The sequence below is a fragment of the Gadus macrocephalus genome, chromosome 14, assembly GCF_031168955.1.
Source record: "Gadus macrocephalus chromosome 14, ASM3116895v1".
In the NCBI taxonomy this organism is placed as follows: Eukaryota; Metazoa; Chordata; class Actinopteri; order Gadiformes; family Gadidae; genus Gadus; species Gadus macrocephalus.
In genome coordinates, this window is record NC_082395.1 from 7,314,859 (window position 1) to 7,337,899 (window position 23,041).

Below are 23,041 nucleotides of genomic sequence, written 5' to 3' on the forward strand. Positions count from 1 at the left end.
CCATTTTGTGTTTTTTTTCTCCCACCCCTTCAGCCACCACAGCGACGACCTGCAACGACCCGGGCATCCCGGTGAACGGCTCCCGGTACGGGGACAGTAAGGAGCCGGGCGACAGCGCGACCTTCCAGTGTGACCCTGGCTACCAGCTCCAAGGGGAGGGCACCATCACATGTGTGCGCCTGGACAGCCGCTTCTACTGGCAGCCCGACCCGCCCACATGCATAGGTGGGCTATCTGTCTCGCCTTCCATCCATCTACCGTTCATCCATCTGTCCATCCATCTGTCCATCCACCAGCCGTCCATCCGTCTGTGCCTTCTTTCGAATTACATGCGCAGATTGTTTGCTTTTCCCTGGGTCACTTCCTCCACCTCCTCCCTGGGGACTCCAGGCTTCTCCCTTCCTCCCTCCCCCCAGGCTAGACAGGGGGTCTGTCAGTGAAGCTCGGCTGCCTGGCTCTCGGCCCGTTGGTTGTGTTTGGTAGAATATCGTCGTGGGATTTCGTGGGCAAAAGCCTGGACACGCTTCAAGCGGCGAAGAGTCGTCTCCGTCGCCGCACGCGTTCCACCGCCGGTCGCATGCCCTCCGGTGAGACTCCCCGGCCGTCATCAGGAGGACGTGGCGGTAGGATTTTATATTAAGTCGACTCTGTCGGCTTTTCCTCCTCGTCACCGAGGTCCAATCCAGCTCCTGCTTTCTCACTGCGGCTATCGAACCACCCGGATGTAAAAAGTCTCACAAATCCACTTTCAGGGGCTATCATTTATTCATGAGATCCCGTGCTACCTGAGCGCCCCCTCCTGAGACCATCCCTAACCCCCCCAACCCCCTAGCATCTGGAGGCTAAAGGACATCTTCTGGGGGGGGGGGGGGACCATCGCCTTAGGTCCCAGACAGAAAGACACATCGGCTTCACACGGCTTCCCAAGGACGCCCTGAGTCACAAAATGATGAAGAGGAAGGGAACTTTGTTCAACGCCACATCACCCGCAAATGAGATGCCACCTTCGTCGCACCTCGGACTGCGTGATGCATTTAAGGTTGCAGTAATCGGTCAAGTGGGACAGTGGTGCGGAGACAAAGATTCCCCACACCATTTCCCCAACTCCGTCCCCCTTCAGACCCCGTAGCTATGGGGGTAAGACCCCATAACCGGTGCAGACTGGACCGGTTATACATCACGCTTGAAACGGCACACACACACACAAGCAACCCTTATCTCAGTAAAGGACCCGTAGGGAGAGTGTCTCGGGTCACTCTCTCACAGCCTTACTTCGCTTTAAAAACTTAAAAAAGAAATAGAGCCGGTGGCTTCGGGAAAACAGCCTCAGCATGCAGATCTCAAGGCCGGAGCCCCTGCATTTCAATATTTGGAATGCACTCGGGCCAACTGTACCCATCTGACTTTTTGTACTCCCCCTTTATAACATTCTGCTGCAGTTGAAAAGGAGAGGGGGAAAAAAAAAACACTTTCCCTTCCGCATTCTCTCCTGGAGCCCTCCAGGGTGGTAGCCGCCATGGCCCACTGTGAAACACATTACACTGCTCTCCAGATTGGCCCCCCTCCCAAGCCCCTCATCCCTCTGTAACTCTTGACCAGGAGCAGGAGCTCATCCATCTTGTTTGCCAGTGACCTCACGTTTCAATAGACGGAAGCTAAAGGTGTAAATCTCCTCCCCTTTTCTCTACCCTCTTTTACCTTAGACAATTGACACTTTCCCTCAGTTGCTGTCCACACACACGCACGCACGCACACACTCACACTTGCATGCACTCAAGCACACAAGCACAAGCACTCACACAAATACACACACGCACGGCACGTACGAATCACTAGGCCTCCGGACAACATCCTCTGGCCTCGTGACAACCGCTTACTCATAGGAGTAAAACCACTCAGGACACAAAGGCCTGCTGATGAGCGGGAAAACATTAGCATGAGGCCTTTAGCTTCCGCCCTGCACGAAATGGCTTAAGAGTCGAAAATGTGAGTTTTTCATTGTACATGTCTGTGTACGTGTCTGTGTGTAAAGAATCTCTTACTGCATTTGAGATGCATTAAGAGATGCATCTCAAATGCATCTCTATTCTCGACTAGAGATGCATCTCTATTCTCGACTACTCACTGACACCCTCTTACTCCCTCTACCTCAGTGCTCTGGAACATCATGTGCGGCCGTTTGCTCTTTCTTCCTTGCTGTGTTGCTCTCTCTCTCTCTCTCTCTCTCTCTCTCTCTCTCTCTCTCTCTCTCTCTCTCTCTCTCTCGCTCTCTCGCTCTCTCTCTTGTTTCTACTACATAAACTTAAATTTTTCTTCTGCTTCTCTGTGTTGCTCTCTCTCTGTTCTTCTTTTTCTCCAGCAAACACCTCTATTTTTGTATCCGTTTATCTCACTCTGTCTCTCTCTCTTTTTATTCTCTCTGTCCCTCTTATTCTCTGTCTATCTCTGTTTTCTATCTCACTCTCTTTCTCTCTCTTTATGTTCTGTTTTTCACTCTTCATGTCCCTCTCTCTGTCTCTCTCTCTACTCTGTCTCTCTCTACTCTGTCTCTCTCTCTCTCCCTCTCTTTCTGTTGTTTGTCTTTCTCTCTCTCATTCGATGTGTTCTGTCTGTCTCACTGGCTCTCTGTCTCTCTCCCCAGCGATGTGTGGTGGTAATGCCAGTGGACCATCGGGGGTGATTCTGTCTCCTAACTACCCCCAGCCCTACCCTGCGGGGAAGGAGTGTGACTGGCGAGTCCGAGTCAACCCCGACTTTGTCATCGCCCTCATCTTCAAAAGGTAGCTTGCATACTCAACGTCGAAATTAGTAGTCAATAAGCTTATATGCAAACCAAAATGTCAAGTTGTACCTCATAAAGTCGACAATGATATGCGCCCCAGTTTTTTCGGCCATTTTAATATGCTGTTCAATATCAAACGAACTACAATATGATATGATTCAATGATATTATTAGCTCCTTTCGGGAAAAACCCACCATTAAAAAATGCTAAACAAGTTGAAGCAGTGTCTTTGGATCGTTTATTTATAAGCTTTTTTTTGTCGTGTTCCCTTTTTTTGTTAATCACCGATGAAAGGTGAACTTTCGTTAGAACATAATTATCAACATGAGAAAATAAATGGAATTCCATGGGTAGGCAACACATAATGAGCGCTAGGTCGTCAAAAAGGCAGGTGATGGCCAATTAGTATGGGGGGGGGGGGGGGGGGGGCAATCCCCTTTTAAACTCGTTTAGCAACCAAAGTGTCCCGATTTGTTGATGAAATCTATTTTCAGACATTTCAAGGGATTATTATTAAGGGAGAGAGGGGGAGAAATTGTCGTTCTATCTTGTATATTGGAAGAAAGGAGGGTCCATGAGAGACAAACCTAAAACTTAATCTAGTTTGAATCTTGGCAAAGACAATTCAAGACAACATATTGGTTCTCATTCACACTGCGACTCTGAGTTACAACACATGTTTCAAGCAAGATTTTTGCCTCACAACTTTACACAAGGAACCCCCTTTTCTCTATCGTTTTCTGCAGGTTTTTTTGGCATCGCCTCTCAGAATCACCATACCCGCGGCATACACATGGCGTAATGGGCCTATGATCTCTTGTAGTTCAAGTAACTTTAACCCTTTGCAGTCTTGTTGGTGGAAATGAGCAGGCGCTGCGGTATATCCAAAGGCCCATTCCTATTGAACTTTCTACAAATTTGAATATGCCGTATAGCATAAATGGTTAAGGAAATCTAATTTAGACAAGCAAGAAATATCACACCATTTTTCTCACTGGAAATTGACATTAAAATATATGAGGTTCAGAAACACAGTGAACTTGGACAACCTTTGGTAAATTATGCTTGGACTTGGCATTTGAATAATAGACAATTAGAGGTTATTAGGTGCTGGATTGGAGTGTGGCAGTAGCTGTCATGCTAACATTTGGCGTCTTGCTTCGACCGTAATGATACGTTTTTTTCTTATCAATGTTATTACGGACATACGTTGAAGGTTAATGCCACATTTTATCATCATGATGAAGAATAGGTCATAGGCGCACTGGACAAAACAGGTTTCCTTATTAATATATATATCCATTCATCAATTAATATTTATACACAAAGAAAAAATCGTGCATTGAGGTATAATTTAAAGTATAGGAAATCTATACTTTAAATGAACTGTGTTTTTGAAAGAGTAACAGATAATCACTTGGTCAGGCTTATTTTAATGTTATAATTGATTTACCTTTCAAGGATAAGGGCATCTCAACCATGCAAAACCGAAATATTTATATTCCAACAGTATCCTGCTTTCTCTCTCTCTCTCTCTCTCTCTCTCTCTCTCTCTCTCTCTCTCTCTCTCTCTCTCTATAGCCTACAGTGTTTAATGCAACACACCTATGGCATTGTAACGCACATGCACAAACATTGGTGCCCTATAACTAAAGGTTAAACCCTGAAAAGTAAATCGAAAGCAGTCCTGGGATCGAAAGCTTATGTACACACTTGCACTGTGCAAACATCCTCTATGCATGTGTGTATGTGCCGATGGATTTCAGTATATAAGGACTAGCATTCAGTGCTAACATACTAGCATCAACTTTACAATGATACGTCTTTGTTCATCCTTGTGTGCTTGTACAGGAAAATCTTACATAATTCTTTCTTTCTTTCTTTTTCTCTTTCCCTCCCTCCTTTTTTCCTTCCTTCCTTCCTCCCTCCGTCCCTCCGCCTCCTCTCCCTTCCTCACTCAAGTTTCAACATGGAGCCAAGTTATGACTTCCTGCATATCTACGAAGGGGAAGACTCTAATGGTCCATTACTAGCGAGTCTCCAAGGCAACCAGGCCCCTGACCGAATAGAGAGCAGCAGTAACATTCTTTTTCTGGCGTTCAGGTCTGATGCCTCACTGGGCATGTCCGGCTTCGCCATCGAATACAGAGGTAATTAAACCACTGACTTTTGGCTAAGCGGGACCTTTGGTATCCTTTGGATTTTATTTTTCAGTAAAATGCTTCGATGTGCACACATTTGTCTGAATGTGCAGACCTCATCGTATTTTATATTAAATGCTTGTACCAACGATGTTGGACGATTATGATTTGAACCAGACCTAAAATAAAATTGACTGGAATGGATACATTCAAGGGCAACTGTTCCAGGCGCATGTACCACTGTGTGATAGGGGTGTCTTGCTCAAGGACACTTGAGCAATGACAAGAGGAGTCATGGTATAAAACCAGCAACCCTTCAGTTCCTAGTCCACTGACCACCTCTGGAGTACTGCATAATCTGCATTATCAACAATGGAATAACGCACTTCCTCAGACAGCGATGCATATCACTGTATTTAAGGTCACTTTTATTTGGATTTAACGATGACATTAGCGTGCTTGTCATTATGTCAAGCCTTGCAACATGATCCTCTCAATGGTTATAGCCATACATGTGTGAAAGTAACAAAACAACAAACTAACATCCACAGAAGACCCAAAAATGTTAAAATACCAACCACTTTTAAAAGTGTTGTTATTAAGTTATTAAGATGAGATATAATCACCCACTCAAAGCAGCCATTTAGACATAATATAGGGCTTTCAGAACCCAATCTTCAAAGACAATTATGTCCACCCAGGCAACAATTTAGCATGCAACTGTTGAAACAGATACCAGACAATTCACCAATTAAGGGGGCTGGCATTTATTTCTTTAAATAAACCATGAGTTTTTCCGGACATCGTTTCTGATTTATTAAGACGTTAAGCATCTAGAACATTCACTAACCACGCCATCATACCTCCGCAGTCAGCTGTAGTTACAGCTGTTCCCTATCAACTTGTCAAACCATACCATCATGCAACTCCATGATGTATGTACACGTTTTAACGTTTTAATGAGCTGTCATACAAGTTTGTGTGACATGCTATCTGGTAAACAGGCTGGGTTAGCGCTCCAGAATGTTTCTAAATAGTTGGGGAATGGGGTATGCGTATGTGGTTTCATGGTCAATATTGCTTAGCATTCCAATGAGGTGAAAACTGGCAGGTACACAAATATCCAATTCAAGTTTGTAGGGAAAATCACAGGTACCCTATCTGTACCATCTAGTCATCCAAGCTTGTGCTTATTCAGGTGTTTTTCTTTCCCCTCACCCCGCCTCGTTTTAATTAAAAAGTGATTATCTTCCTCCTTACAATCTGTCTCCCTCTCCCTTCCTCTCTCTCTTTCCACTACTGTGCACCTCTCTAGCTGTAGCTTTCATTTCCAATCAGATTCAAATGAGACCAAAAGCATGTTCAGGTTTTATTGCATTTCTATCAGTCATCTTTTATGTCCCGCTCTCCAACTCTCTCATCAAACCAATTTTGGTCGGATGACGGAAGAAGCAAACAAGCTAAACGAATGCAAATCCCATTTCTGCTCACCCCGTTCCTTTCATGTTCCCTTTTAAGATTGACGCAACAAGAAAATAACTATTTAAAGTTAAAGGCCGGTCATTTAGTAATTCCCTGAACCTTGAGAAAAACCTTCAGAATGTCATGTTTCACACTGATGATATCCATGTCATGTTGTTTTTTTTGTAATTCATAGCAGACTTTAGTTCTCTGTATGACGCTCAAAGTCAATCAAAACATGTGTAAGAAGTTTTCAATGGGCAAGGACCAGTGACTATTCAAAAGACAGGATACTCGAGAATAAAACGGCACAAACAAGAATTGCATCTAACCCTTGAGGAATGCAAACTTGAAATCACTGTATTTTTCAAACTATGCATCCATTCACTTCATACATCCAAACAGTCTTTGGATTTAGATTAATCTTCCCTGCTCTGAAGGTTAGCAACCACTGAAGCAGTGGCACTATTTACAGAGAGAGTCCCAGCCTACCCCGAGTATGTAGATGTATATTACCAAAGATTGCTACCTCTATTGCTTGCCGGTGGTAAACATTTTCCCATGACCCCCATGTGTGTCTTTTGTTCCGGTATAAGGTGCCTTATTTCAGGATTCTTTGATGGATTGTCTTGGCTTGCAATCAAACACGATTCATCCTTTATTCTAGTTTTTATTTTGAGTATGTATGCAATGTATAGTGAAGCATGGCTTTGCTTTTTAGTTTATTTTACAGCAGGACCTTATCTTGCCAGGAAATGGCCTTGGTAGAGGGATGGGAAGGCACTTCTGTTCTTCTCAGAGCGCATTCATTCTATTCACCCAACTGTATTAATATCACTCAGATCTGAACTGCACTGAACCATTCTCTGTTATACGGTCACTAGGTGCCAGTGGGTTCTTTTTTTTTTCTTTCGGTAATTACTACATTGTGTCCAACTTTACCCTTTTTCGACTGCTAGCTGGCTTCAACTATTCTTTTTATTTTACTTTTGAATGATTGAATTTCTCCTTTGTTCATTCCAACATGAAAACCTTTCCCACTCCCAACAGAGAAACCGAGAGAGGCGTGTTTTGACCCCGGTAACATCATGAACGGCAGCCGAACAGGCTATGACTATAAGCTTGGCTCCCAGGTCACCTATAACTGTCACCATGGTTACACCACCATGGGCGGGGCCACCATCACCTGTGTCCTGGGGCATGATGGGAAACCAGTGTGGGATAAAGCCCTTCCGACGTGCAAAGGTAGGATACGTGCGCAGGTATGCCTAAAATGGTGAACGCATACGCACATCATTGGAGCATCTGCTTGATACGAAACGCCTGCATAGATTTCATGCATATGTTGGTAATGCTTGAATGCCTCCTCATGCAGACTCTGACTGCATACATAAAAGAAAACGATAATGCACCATATAAATATATATATATATCTATAGTCAATATATGTTTTTATGCATAGCTTTGGCAAGAAGATTAATGATGTAAACTGATGTTTTTTGTTATTATCCAATAAACACAGACAAAATATGCAGTATTTGAGTGTGAGAATGAATAGTGTGGGAAGTGGCAAAATATGTATGCTTGAATGGTCCGAGCATCACATTAATTTTAAGTCGATTGTTTGTTTCTGAACTCTATGGTCCTTACAGTCCATGTTTCTTTTCGACTGCCCGACACTAATACTGTACAAGCAACTCAGGGCTTTTGGCATAATGCCTCATCCTTGACCAAAATCTTTTTATGTTCTCGTCTATTCACAACAACATTTTAATAAGGGAGGCTCTGGTTCTCCATGAATATGTGGGTGCGTCAACTTTCCTCACATTCTGCTAAAATTAGATGGGGAAGAGAAAGCTGTGCTAGAGGCGATGTAATCAACAGCATTCCAAAACAACAATAAATCCTGGCCAACCCGGGGCGGGTTGATCAATATGAAGGCTCACGGGGGGACCCCGGTTTGGTGACAGTGATGGATTCCGAAAAGATTCGCTAGAGCCCGACTATTATTGTTCAAACTGTGTTTGGATGGTGTTTGGAGGTGGAGGGGTAATGTAGATTAAAAAGATGGTTAATATTCAATTATTAGCTCCATGATGACGAAGCCAAGGAGTCATTTAAATTTGTTGTGTAGATCTTCCCCCCACTTATGTTGTGTTTCTATATATTTTTTTCTCACTTCTTGTGTAGGAATAAAAAGTTTTTAGAGACTGATTGATTTATAAGAAAATTATATATTTATTATAAAGAGAAAAATACGGTTTCATTTGTCAAGGATAAAACTCTGTCCCTTAAAAACTTTCCTTCCTCAAATGATTTGACTGAATTTTGAAAAGCCAAACCTAATTATCACCACAAGGTGTTGAGGAAAGTACAGCGATGGATTTTGAAACGTTATTCAAATGTGTTCATTACGATAGCAACACCTACCACTAGTGTCATGGTTTTTCTTTCATAAATACAATGCAAATCATACACTATTCAGTCAATTAAAACACACATTTTCTCCGCGGCATCGGCACACTGAGAGAATGATAACAGCTAATTACGACTGGATATTTATGAATGTCTTCATCATGCAAAAAAAAAAAAAATATGAATAGTATTAAAAAGCTCTTGAAACTCGTTGGCCATCCGGCATGCTGGATGGCACTGCTGGAGTCAGCTCCACGCCCTAGTGTGTGTGTGTGTGTGTGTGTGTGTGTGTGTGTGTGTGTGTGTGTGTGTGTGTGTGTGTGTGTGTGTGTGTGTGTGTGTGTGTGTGTGTGTGTGTGTGTGTGTGTGTGCGCGTGTGCATGTGTGTGTACTGTATTCCAAAATCGATTCCACAATACTGAGAGTGCGTATGAATGTGTGTGTTTGCGTGTGTGTGCGTGAATGTGTGTGCGTGTGAGCGTGCGTGTGAGAAGGAGAGAACATGGTGTCGGTGTCTAGAGTGCTGGACTGTCTCTCTGATGGTCAAGTCTTGACAAGTGACAGCTGTCAACATGCCCATCAGCGATTAGCTAACTATGTGACTATAGGTCCATTAAGTATGGGTAACCATGCATCTGTGTGTTTGTGTGTGTGTATGTGTGTGTGAGAGTGCGTGCATCGTGATGCGACCGAGAAACCTGTCCCAGTGTCACGTGGGTAAAATATGCAAATCAGGACGGAGCAAGCTGTCGGGACAAGGAAGGAATTTTAAAATGCACACACACACACACACACACACACTAACACAAACACAGACACACACACATATATTTATACACACACTCATATATACACAAGCACAAGCACAATCACACACAAACACAGACACTCACACGCATATATATTCACGCGCAAACAAAGACACACACACACACACACACACACACACACACACACACACACACACACACACACACACACCCACACACACTCCTAACAACCTCACAAAGGCCCTTGTGAAGGCTCTGTTTAATAAAGTCTGAGAGACGCAGGGGTGGGGGTCGGGATGGGATAATTGCACCCAGAGTAGCTATTTGGGAACGGCAGTGAATATCAAGCAGAAATATGTTAGCTCATCAAGGAAATTGTATTTTACACTCGGCCCCGTCCATCTTCTTTAAAGTCACGTTGTGTGTGTGGTTTTAACTCCACGGACGGATCATCGTAAGCGGGTGCATGTTGGGAGATCGGGGCATCCCTGTCATTTCCAGTTTCCCTCAGCTGAGTGGGGAACACGGAGCCTACCTGGGTGGCACTGGTGGCACGCCATCCACAATCGGCTTCTTGCCGAGCGCTTCTTAGCTTCCTGATTCAGGCTACGCATCGCAGGTGCCACTGCGCCATTCATGAAATGATCTACCCTACCTGTCATAAAGTAAGTGTGGCCGGCAGCTGGCCGGACAGAAAGTTGATCAGTTAAATCCACCGAGGACTCGGCTGTTGAGTCAGCCTGGCCACTAAGTTGCTCCCAGAGTTATTCAGTTTGTCAACTTCACGGACAGTGAAATCTGTGCCATAAACAATGTGCCTCTGCAGCCAAACAGATTTGGTATTAACGCGACCCTCAGCTGTATATCGATGTTGTCAGCGCAAAGTACTGTACCTATTATAAAGTCATATTAATCATGGAGGGGGGAGGCCGCCTGCCTGTTTATTTCTTTAAAACGAATTCCCACTTACAATGCATTAAGAATGCATTATGATCTGTTTCAATCTAGGATCCATGATGATGCATATCACACACACACACACACACACACACACACACACACACACACACACACACACACACACACACACACACACACACACACACACACACACACACACACACACGTGTGCACGTACACGCACATGCGCCCAAACACACACACTCGCACACACACGCAAAGAAAAAACAGACACAAAGACAGACAGACAGACAGAAAGACAGGCAGCCGCAAATATATTTATATACTCGAATATATATTTAAGAATGTGTGAGTGTGCATGTAATATGTTTGCGTGTGCGTGTTTGTGTGAAGGCTTGAGCGTGTGCGTGTGTGGGCTTCTACGTGCGTGTGCGTGTCAGGCAGATAATGTTGTCATGGCTGGACGGACAGAAGGTAAAGATAAGTGAGGTATGGATTCAGCAGGCGTTGGATGTTCGTCCCACATAGTTAGCCAGGTTCCTCCCTCTCTGTCTCTGTCACTCTTTACCTTTGGGCTGCTCTGGGGGCCTTCAGACCAAACTCATTAGAAAGGGTGAGACCTCTTTAAATAATACATCACGACTCACTCCTTCCTTCCGTCTCCTCTATCTCCTCCTGCCACCCCCCCCCCCCCACCCCCCCTCACCTTTTCTCTTTAACTACTTCACGCATCACTCTCTCTCTTTTTTTTCCCTCCCACGCTTGTTGCTCTGTCTCGCTCTCTGTCGCTATTTATCTTTCCCTCACAATTTAACTTTCTCTCTTACCCGTTTATTGCTCTTCCTCTCTCTCTTTCTCTCTCTCTCTCTATCTCTCTCTCTCTTTCTATCTCCCTCCCCCCTACATCTCAAACTGCTCTTTTATTGGTTTCCATGGTAACTAAGAGTGGTGTGAGAAAGGAGGAATTCTCTGTGACTGCTGATAGGGTTGTTTGCGTGTGCGTGTGTGTGAACATGCATTTATGAGTGTGTGCGTGCCCACGTGCGTCAGCGTGCTTGTGTGTGTGTGCACAAATAAAAGCGATAGGAACAGGCTATGCTGTGACAGAGGGCCGCCTTGAACAACACACACACACACACACACACACACACACACACACACACACACACACACACACACACACACACACACACACACACACACACACACACACACACACACACACCAACCGCACCATTTAACGCACGCACACACACACACATGCAATCACACACAAGTTCAGAAACAACCACAAACACACACGAACACACAAGCACACACACACACACCGGTCCATGGGTTCTTTAATCAAAAGACTCAAAGTCTACTATCAATCAAACAAACATAGAGATAAATAACACACTCCGAATAGGAGTTTCCAAGGCGACTTTCAATCATAGCTTTCCCCTCGTTGAATTATGATATGAGGAACTGAGCTGGTTTAAAGGAATGACATGTTAAGACGTCAATGGTAATTCAATGTAAACATATTCATCCACACCCAACAAAAGAGAAGAAAACTTGGCATTTTGAACCGTCCGGGAGGACTCAAAAAGTCATGCTGCCACTACAATATTTGCCATATAGCATAAATTGGTGCAGTCATATGGTACAGTGTAGCGCTCTTTTCAATCTTTCAAAAAGGTCTATGTGTATGTATTTTTGGGGGGGTCAGACATAATGTTCCCTGATGAATGGGTTTATCTGTTGTGCAAGACTAGTGCACTGTAATCTCTAAATGTGCCTCTTAATGCATTTACTGATGGAAATAAACTGATGCCATTAGAGATAGTCCTCCTTTATGACTCTCTCTCTTTTTCTCTTTCTCACTCTCTCTCTCGCTATCGCGCTCTCTTTGTTGAGCTTAAAGCTATTGTGTGTTGAAGTATCTATTAAGATCTAGAGATTGTAGACCGATGGGTTTGGGGGCTCATGAAAGTTGAGGAAAGTGTCTCAACTGTCAAACTTTAAGGCAACCTCAAAGAGCTACTGCATCACCTGCACTCCTGGCTGATGACTGTTGCCATGGGCGACGGGTGTGTGTCCATTGTTTTTCTTCAGAGTTGGCTATATCCCTTTGTGTCTGCTTTTTTTTTTTTTTACTCGTTTGTCTCTATGTTGCACCCAGATCGCTAGAGTCACAGCATGATGCAAATGTTTGCTTCAGTGTGTGTGTGTGTGTGTGTGTGTGTGTGCATGTGTGTATGTGTGTGTGTGAGAGAGAGATCAAAGCAAACGTGTCAGAGAAAAAAGTCAGCGATAGAGGGAGCGGGAGACACCGAGAGAGAGAAATATGGGAGAGTGATCATTGCGATGTGTTTGTGTGTGTGTGTGTGTGTTTGTGTGTGTGTGTGTGTGTGTGGGGGGGGGGGGGGTGTGTGTGTGTGTGTGTCAGTGTGTGTGTGTGTGTGTGTGTGTGTGTGTGTTTTTGTGTGTGTCTGTTTTTGTGTGTGTCTGTTCATGTGTGAAAGTGATCAAAGTACCTGTGTGTGAACAGTTTTGATAGGGATGACACCTGAACCTAAAGCATTACCCCCGGAGGATGAAGGTAGATCAAGACGGAGCAAACACATAGCGGCTTAACGAGAACCGTTCCAAGGAATAGCAATCAATAGCAGAGCCCAGGATCAAGAGCAGATGAGACAGAGAGGGTGATTACAGTGGTGCTTAAGGAAAGAGGCGAGAAAAACAGAAAATGTGAAAGGGGGAGAAAATTGTTGCGTGATTACAGGTCTAGCAAGGGAGTAAAGGACAATGGAGTTTTTTCCCTTTGAGGGATAATGTATTTTTGTTTGTTTTGTTTTTGTTTTTGAAGCCGAGCAACGATCACAGAGTTATGCCGAAATCAAATCATAAGGGAGCATGCGGAGTGAACATGGTTATTTATGTACATTGTCTCTTTATTGAGTACCATCAGAAGAGGCCGCGCTTGGATGGGGAGACAGTTAGCACCTAGCAACAAGAACGCATAAACAAGTGTGACAACAAGGTTTTTATGTTAAAGGCGATATGAAAGTAGGCCTGCATAAATTCAGAATTTGATAATTGTATTAGAAAGTGCTCGTAGAACAATAGCAATAGTGATAGCTAACTTTTTTGTTAATTTGTTGATTGACGTTCTGTATTGAATACTGAGCAACTAAGTGGCTCCCTTTTCTCAAGTCAAGCTACAATCAATATTTTTAATCCATGTTATTAAATTCAGCATTCCTGCTTAAGTGCACTTCTGTTTTGTGTAAATGTTCTATTTTCTTGTTCTGTCACCCATTTGTATTCATCACAATTCAGATGAATACAAAAACTAATAACAAATTTGGAGTTGAGCATAAGGGCAGCCAAAAAGGAAAGGAGGACTTTTCATTTATTCCGTATTTTTTTCAAGGTTATTTTCTCTCTTTCCCTCCTAGCGCCATGCGGGGGGCAATACAGCGGCCTCGAAGGGGTGGTCTTATCACCCAACTATCCCCTCAACTACACCACAGGACAGACCTGCTCCTACTACATCACAGTGTCTACACAGTTCGGTGAGTGCAGATGCGTATGGAAAATGCTTTAAAGGCGAATTGAGTTGTTAAAATGAGGAAGGTTTGCTTGACATTCTTAGTTGACTTTTATTGTATTTTTTTTGTTTGATAATGGCCGAATGATTCTCGCTCTTCCTCACTGGACGCCGATGTGTGTTTGCTCTTCAGTTGTCTTTGGCCAGTTCGCTGTGTTCCAGACTGCGATGAACGACTCTGTGGAGCTATTCGACGGAGCCAATCAGAACGCTCGATTGCTCAGCTCACTCGCCGGATCTCACTCGGGTGAGTGTGTGCTGCGACGCTGTCAAACTTTTTGTGGAAAGAATTGAACACATTCCCAATAAAGATCAGCATGTAGGTTAACAGTTCATGCACAATATCAGGCCAAACATGCACCCAGTGAATAGAGTGTGACACAGCTACAGGGATTTGAATCCATATGGATGTCAACAGTAGCAGGGGAAGTGTGCTAGTGTGCTGGGTGACGAAGCCTCTCTGTGAATCCCCTGGTGTGGAACATCGCCAGCAGGCATGCTGTAAGGGCCCTCTTCAGGACTATTCATAGTAGTTCTTAAAATACTTATTCACCTAGTGTAAGGCAACGATGGCAACCCAGCCCGGTTCAAATGAAAGTGTTGTTATTTTTTTTGATTCAGCATGGAAGTAAACAGTAAATAATATGATATTTTGTTTACTTCAACCTGGGAAATAAATTGTGATTATGTCAAAGATGTCTTGGGAAATTTTGATACAAGGTCACGTTGTACAGAACTGTGCCCAAAATCGAATTTTCAAGCAATACACTCAGTCAACATTGTTGTGTAGAATCTTCCATTATTATTATTTTTATTATATGATATTCACAGTGTATGTGTGGATACCTCTTGTTATTGTAGGAATTATCATTATCATTATTATTATCAATTATAATTATTATAATTATTATTACGATTATATTAATATTATCATTACTATAAGGAGGAGTAGTATTAGTAGCAGTAGTCTGATCAGGCTAAGGGGCTGAGGAATCTCAACCACACTATTGAAGTTTGTACAGGGAGTCTGGATTGAACATCATTTAACCTGGATAGGACTAATATAGGTTCATCCACACAATATTTGCTGAAAAAACAAAGACTTCTCCTGCATGATTTCATATCCCCTCACGCCATTTGAAAATGTCAAAATATCTTAAGCAAAGGCGTGTTTCCCTTTTGGCCGGGGAAACCAAACACACTGAAGCTTTCCTTCCTTTTTCTGACTATGGAGATTTACAGTACATAATATAATATATATATAATATTCAGAGTATGCCACAGCTCATTGTGCTCATTTGTTGGACGCCATCTATCATGGCGCCCTGAGATTCATAATTGGCAGTTAAGCCGTTACGGATCACAGCCTCCTGTATCCTTTCCTGGACTGGCTTCTCTTATCGCAGCACAGATGTGTGTGCTCGTATTATTTATGTGCATGCATAAAACACAATCAGGGAAGTCATATATTATGCTCCCCGGACTTATTTGCACCGTCAGTTCCCCGTGGTTTGTACTGCGCTTGGCAAAAAAAAAAGAGAAAAAAGTCAAGTGTTTTACTGCTCTGACCCCTAAACTTGGAGCACTTGAAGAGAATTACTTAAGTTGTCTCACCTCCAGCTCCTCCGGGGGCTTTAAATAGCTTCTAAACACTTTGGGAGCATCCAGTGATGAGTCTTTGGTGTGGTGGTGCTGGAGGGTGGTCGCTTTGGAAAAATCGGACTCAAAGTAAGAATCTCATTGTAAGGCGTAACCGTATTAAAACAATGGAAAAACATAAAGAAATGAGGTGTATATCCGTGACTAAATAACATGCCTTTCTCTCTCTCACGCTCTTTTATTCTCTCAAACATCCCTAAGCATTCCACACACGTGCTCACGCATACACCGACGCACACACGAACACTCAAGCTCACACGCTGCACACACATATGAAAGCTTTACGCACCATTACTCAAGCTAAATGACTGATTACCCTGACACACACCCACATTAACACACACATGCCAAAAACCCAACGTGAACCTGACACTGCTAATCATTGTTCTAATGTCATGTCCAGCCCTGCCCATCCATCAATGTTCCTTCATTGTGCATGTGTGTGTGTGTGTGTGTGTGTGTGTGTGTGTGTGTGTGTGTGTGTGTGTGTGTGTGTGTGTGTGTGTGTGTGTGTGTGTGTGTGTGTGTTCCCATATGTGTGCATGAAAGAGACTAGAAGGTATAGGTTTTAATTGTATATATTGTTTTACTTATTAATGAATATATACATCAGGGTACATAAGGGAAGACTATCAAGGGTCTGGCCTTGGCAGGCTGGAGACTTGTTTTTTATTAACTAACGCTAAATATTTTCTCAGTACTTTAATTGATTACTCGTTGCATTAGGCATATAGGGTTATGAACATTTTAAAAGTGCGATATTGAGGTCTACATGTTATTGTGTATTTGCAATCTGCCAGGTTATATATTTCTGACACAACAAAAAGCAAGATGTTTGCTGTAAATAACCCTTTATCGTTACCTGTAATCATTTGGGACAAAAATACTTTTAGTTTAGGAAAAACAAGCTGTTGGTGACTGTTTCAATATTGTGTGTTCCAGGGGAAACGTTGCCATTGGCGATCTCCAATCAGATCATGCTGCGCTTCAACGCTAAGAGCGGCCAATCGGCTAAAGGCTTTCATTTTGTCTACCAAGGTAACCCTCTCGAACGGCCACCGCTGATGTTATTATAACGTTGAGCTCGCCTGCTATTATAATGTTGTCTTTGGTTGACTTTATAATATAATATTTAGTTGATGTTATAATATTGATCCCGGCTAATATCTTAATGTTTTGCTTGCTTGACGTTCTAATATTGAGGTTGTCTGCTATTATAATTTTGTGTTTGGTTGATGTAATAATATTCCATCTGGTGGATGTTATAATATAAAGGTTGTATGCTATTATAATGTTGTGCTTGGTTGATGTGATAATACTACATTTGATTGATGTTATAATATGGAGCATAACTGATGTTATATGTGGTGTCCGGTCGATGTTATAACATTACATTGGGTTGACGTTATATCATCAAGGTTGTCTGCTACCATAACGTGGTGTCCGGTGGATGCTGTAACGTGACATCGGGGTTGATACTGTAACATTGAGCTAACTGCTGATGTCCGCTCCCCAGCCGTGCCGCGCACCAGCGACAGCCAGTGCAGCTCGGTGCCGGAGCCGCGCTACGGCCGGCGGATCGGCTCCGAGTTCTCAGCCGGCTCCGTGGTCCGCTTCGAGTGCAGCCCGGGATACCTGCTGAAGGGGTCCGGGGCCATGCACTGCCAGGCGGTCCCCGGGGCCCTGGCGCAGTGGAACGCCTCAACACCCGCCTGTGTCGGTAAGGCCTACAGAGGGGGGAAGCAAGGACGGGTGGGACTGGACACGAGGACCCCATTTTATCGGAAAAAAAACCTCACAGAAAAAATACAACTTTCTTATATATTTTTTTACATTCCTTTGATGCATAATTAATCGAATATAGCGGGCATGTCTACAGCAATATGACTCACCGCCTTCAACTCCCGAACCGGATGATTCAGGCGAATGGAGTAACTGATTGCCTGTGCTGGTGCGTTGTGTTGCCACTAGTTCCCTGCAGTGGTAATCTGACAGAACGCCGTGGTACCGTCCTGTCCCCTGGATACCCCGAGCCCTACCCAAACAGCCTCAACTGTCTCTGGAGGATCCACGTGAGCGAAGGCGCTGGGATCCAGGTATGGATCCACTCGCTCTGCTCTGCACATATATCCAAAGATAATGTTATGACTCGCGTGCTGTGCTTCAAAGTCCCCGCTGGCGATGTGTTGCCCCATAAGATTAACATCAAACTCCACCACACAGATCTATCAGAGGTGTTTTGTGTCTATAACTGACAGTGATCTGACAGCGTATGTATTACTCCCAGTATCTGGGCTCCAGTCGCTGGAGTGCTCTGGTGGAAAATCCCTCAGCCCGTAACACCTGTGTGTGTGTGTGTGTGTGTGTGTGTGTGTGTGTGTGTGTGTGTGTGTGTGTGTATGTGTAGATCCAGGTGATGACTTTCGCCACAGAACACAACTGGGATTCCCTGGAGATCTACGATGGAGGAGACATGACCGCTCCCAAACTAGGTTCATTCTCTGGTAGGACCACACACACCCGCACACACACACACACACTCACAAATGCACATACACACATATGCACATGCATACACACAGACATACACACACACACACACACATATGCACATGCACACACAAACACACAACCAAAGACACACAAACACACACACACACACACACACACACACATCTCATCCATCATCCAGGATGGATGAGATCTGACAGTTACTAAACCATAAATACCCACTCACACACGTACACATTCGAACACCATACACACTAACACACCGATTTCCCGCCCATGACAAATGGGATGTGACAGCTTGTAGAGTAAAGATACACATGAGTGTGCGCACACAACCCCCGCAAAAAAGTACACATCTGCTCACAGAAAAAAGACAATGAGTAAAGATATAACTCCAAAAAAAGAAAAGCATCCCAATGTTAAAAAAGGGACCGTGGCCAAAGACATTACGGCAAATATATATAAAATGGATAGGCAGTGAAAACTATTTCCATCTCTACATTTCTTTGTCATTGAGTGTGGGAGGACGGGCTGAGTGGTACAGAGGGGGGGGGGGGTGGGGGGGGGGGGTTAGGCTGAGTGTGGGGAAACCAGAGACAGGCAAAGCAGGGATGAGAGGACGATCCAGAGACATGAAGGAGGGTTTAACCTTTCACTGCTTCCCACTGGGCCATTCCCTGTGACCTGCCCCGAGCACACACCTGCCATATAGCTGTCACACATGTGAAGCATGCCTCCCTGAAGGGATTAGGCACACTCGCATATATGCACGCACTCCCACACACGCAGCGACCCACACTGAGTGAGCATGCGCACGCTCGCAAAGACACATTCACACACTTAGAATGTACATAGACACAGAATGCACACACACACACACACACACACACACACACACACACACACAGACTAATACGAGCACACACTGACCAAACACATACACATTCACTCACAAGATAAACAGACACACACACTGATCAATCCCATACACATGCAACACACTGATCAAAGACACATGCACACACATTCAAACCCACTAACACACATTCAAACCCACTAACACACACACACACACACACACACACACACACACACACACACACACACACACACACACACACACACACACACACACACACATTTAATACACAAACACAGAACGATCCACCCAACACACACACACACACGCACACGCACACACACCATAACAAACACACACATGCACACAGACAAACACACACAAAAAAATCACTAATACACAGAGGAAGAGAAAGGGCTGCCCTACCAGTCACTTGCATTAGTAGAAACCAGTACAAGGTTTGTTCTGGTCAGTGGTTTCCCTGGAGCAGCTGGGACTTGCTATCAAAGCTGATAGCAAGTCTCCTCCCAGTTTGCCGGGGGTCCCACAGCTGACATTTCACAGATCCACTCTCATGATGACTGTTCTCAACCATACACTCCTATCACTGTTCATTGGACTGCCGAGGGGCTTGCTTGTGTTTCCTCTTGGTTTTATACTGTATATCTGTAATGATCAGAAGAACACAAGAGTAAATAGGAAGAGACTGCATATAAAACAATGTAATTCCCCACTCCCGACATCTCTTCTGCTGCTACTACGGCTGTCAGAATAGAGACATATGTTGCACGGTTATTACGTCTTATTGTCCATTCAATATTTAAATGTATTCATATTTGTATGCATTCATTGTTTTCCATCTGCCTGTCTTTCTGCTAATAAAAGGGATTTTATTGGCCAAAGACAGCAGACATTATTTAATAACACTCAAATTACTTTTCTTTATAGATCCAGACTGCATAATAATATATATATATATATATATATATAATATATATATATATGCATGACAATATAAACACACACAGACAAAATTAACGCATGTAATGTCTGTTACTATAGGAACCACAGCGCCTTCTCTGCTAAACTCGACGTCCAATCAACTGCTGCTACACTTCCAAAGTGACATCAGCGTTGTGGCAGCAGGATTCCACCTGGAGTACAAGAGTGAGTTCAACATTTATAATTAGCAGGGCTGGCAGCCGCATGTCAATGTGCACGGATGCATACACAGAGATGGAGTTCCATAGACGGACATTGATGCACATGCATACAAGCCCCTGCATACACACATACATACACACGGGCAGCTACGCAATGTTTGGGCTTTTACCAAGAACATACACCTGCTTATTCACATGCACATGCACCTTTCCCATGGTGAGTCGACATCAAATAACAAGAGGCAGTGACCTGAACTGATATGGCCTTAGGCCAAAGACACATACCTTTGCACACACACACGCACGCACTCATTCCCGCACCCACACACATTCACACATGCATACACGCGTCTAGGTGCAAACATGGATGCTCAAAAAAGTGTTACAGTTAGTGTTTGAGGGAACCACATCTTAAAACACAAACACACATACACGCACGCACACACACACACACACACCTGTCAGAACACAGTTGTGCTTTTTTGTAGTCTGTACTTAATTTGGTTTACTATCATTTCTGGATCGTTGGACATGTCCCGGTTTGTTTGTCGTTGTGGTTTTGTGTGTGTCCAAATGCCACCACAAAAAAGCTAGAAATCTTTCAAAATGTTTATGTGTGTACACATGTGTGCGTGCGTGGGTGTGTGTGCACACCATGCTATGCTCTGAACTCATTCACAGTGCTTGTGTGAAGCAGGAAGGGCACTGTGGGAACCATGGCGATGGATCATTCTGTAATGCCGCTTCCCGACTGACTTGACCAGAGGGTTGGCTAGCACTGGCTGGCATGTTGTCCCTGTGTCACTGGACTGTCAGCATGCACACATAGCACATAGTACAAAGCCTATTTGGTTTGGTTGAAGCAAATGTTTTGTGCTTGTGTCTGAATAGGCCATGGTTCAACAGTGGAGCTTGGAGGAAGGTTTCTCAATTAAATAGTCTACTGAAGGGAGAGGTTGTATTAGACTCTCATCAAATTGTTCTTCAAATTCGATGTGATTAGAGTCCAATTTATATAAATCCAATGCATTATTATTATTATTCATTTATTCTAATGATAATACCATTTTCAATCTGTTAATGTAATACAAATGAAATTCATTCATAGTCCCTTCATTTTTGTATTTTTCAGTGATATCGTTAATTGTTGTCCCTTTGTTTAGACCCATGTGCATTATTTTGCAATATAAATAGCAATTTCTGAATAGCTTGTTGACTGGCTGAAATCATGCAGGTGATTCAAGTTACCCTATAACTGGAACAGTCAGAAACTGTCCCAGAGGCTGAATATTAGTTTATTGGTGGTTCTATAATAGAGTAAGAAGACTTCAAACAAACTGATTATCTTTATTGATTAGCTGTAATGAGTGTTCTAGGATGCTGCACTGCCATATAGTGTGTGTGTGTGTGTGTGCGTGTGTGTGTGTGTGTGTGTGTGTGTGTGTGTGTGTGTGTGTGTGTGTGTGTGTGTGTGTGTGTACGTGTGTGTACGTGTGTGTACGTGTGTGTGTACGTGTATGTGTGAGTGAGTCATTAGACATAGCATGAGTTGTTGTTTTTTCTATGATTGAAAGCCTGTGTGAGGGGACTTCAAGCTAATTGATCACTTTCATTGATACTTGTGATGAGCGCCTGCTAATACAGCGCATTGTTGTGTACAGAGTGTGCGTGTTGTGTGTGCTGCGTGCGTGTGTGGATGTGTGCGTGCCCTGGCGCTTACGTGATTATGGATAACTTAGTTCAGACACAGCTCTGTACGCTCATGTGGTTGTACTGCTTTGGTGGATAATGAATCATCACCAAGTATCCTGCATGAATATATGCAAACAAATTCACACCTCTCTCTCTCTGTCTCTCTCTCCGTCTCCTTTTCCTGCCTCCCCTCTGCTCTCTCTCTCTCTCTCTCTCTCTCTCTCTCTCTCTCTCTCTCTCTCTCTCTCTCTCTCTCTCTCTCTCTCTCTCTCTCTCTCTCTCTCTCTCTCGCACACACACACACACACACACACACACACACACACACACAGAGTCACTCGTCGCGCCCTCACATTCATACGCACATTCTTTCATCCCCATTGCCATGGTAACCCCTCTAGGGATGTTTTCCCTGCAAGTTTGAAAGCGAGCAAACATTTTCTGCCTATAGTAAATGTAATGTGGGGTTGTCACGGTAGCGGCTGGTGTCGCAGGGCGGTGGAGAGCTGTTTGATCCCCTGTTTAGGCGCTGTCTGGTGGACCCTGCATGCTGTGTGGTGGCCCCCTACCTGCAGCTACGTTCAATGCTATTTATAGACATGCGGGGTGGGTGGGTGTGTGTTTGTCTGGGTAGGTGTGTGTGTGTGGGAGGGGGGGGGGGGGATGTGTTTGTCTGGGTGGTGTGTGTGTGTGTTTCTGTATGTTTATTTGTCTCGGTATGTGTGTGTGTTTGTGGGTAGGGTGTGTGTATGTATGTGTGTGTGTGTGTGTGTTCGTCTTGGTGTGTGTCTGTTTGTGTGTGTTCGTCTGAGTGTGTATGTGTTTATGTGTGTGTGTGTTTGTGTGTGGTGGTTGGGCAGCTTTATTTTCTTACGTAATCATGTTGCCATAATGACCCATATGTTTTCTCTGTGTGTTTGCGTCGCTCTACAGCGGTCGGTCTGACCACGTGCCCGGAGCCCATGATTCCCGCAAACGGCGTCAAGAACGGCGACCGGTACATGATCAACGAGGTGGTGGCCTTCGGCTGCGAACCAGGCTACACCCTACAGGTACCCGGACGATGGA

General features: G+C 44.0%; 1 protein-coding gene across 1 annotated transcript in view; it reads left to right on the forward strand.

Moving 5' to 3' along the window:
- Positions 1–23,041, forward strand: part of LOC132471834 (CUB and sushi domain-containing protein 1-like) — a 210,665-nt gene that overhangs the window by 147,808 nt on the left and 39,816 nt on the right. The window contains 12 exon segments of the mRNA XM_060071151.1: positions 34–225; positions 2,642–2,780; positions 4,746–4,933; positions 7,436–7,630; positions 13,938–14,054; positions 14,223–14,336; positions 16,691–16,786; positions 17,265–17,468; positions 17,720–17,844; positions 18,156–18,252; positions 20,181–20,285; positions 22,907–23,025. Of these exon segments, the coding sequence (XP_059927134.1) occupies positions 34–225; positions 2,642–2,780; positions 4,746–4,933; positions 7,436–7,630; positions 13,938–14,054; positions 14,223–14,336; positions 16,691–16,786; positions 17,265–17,468; positions 17,720–17,844; positions 18,156–18,252; positions 20,181–20,285; positions 22,907–23,025 (1,691 nt within the window).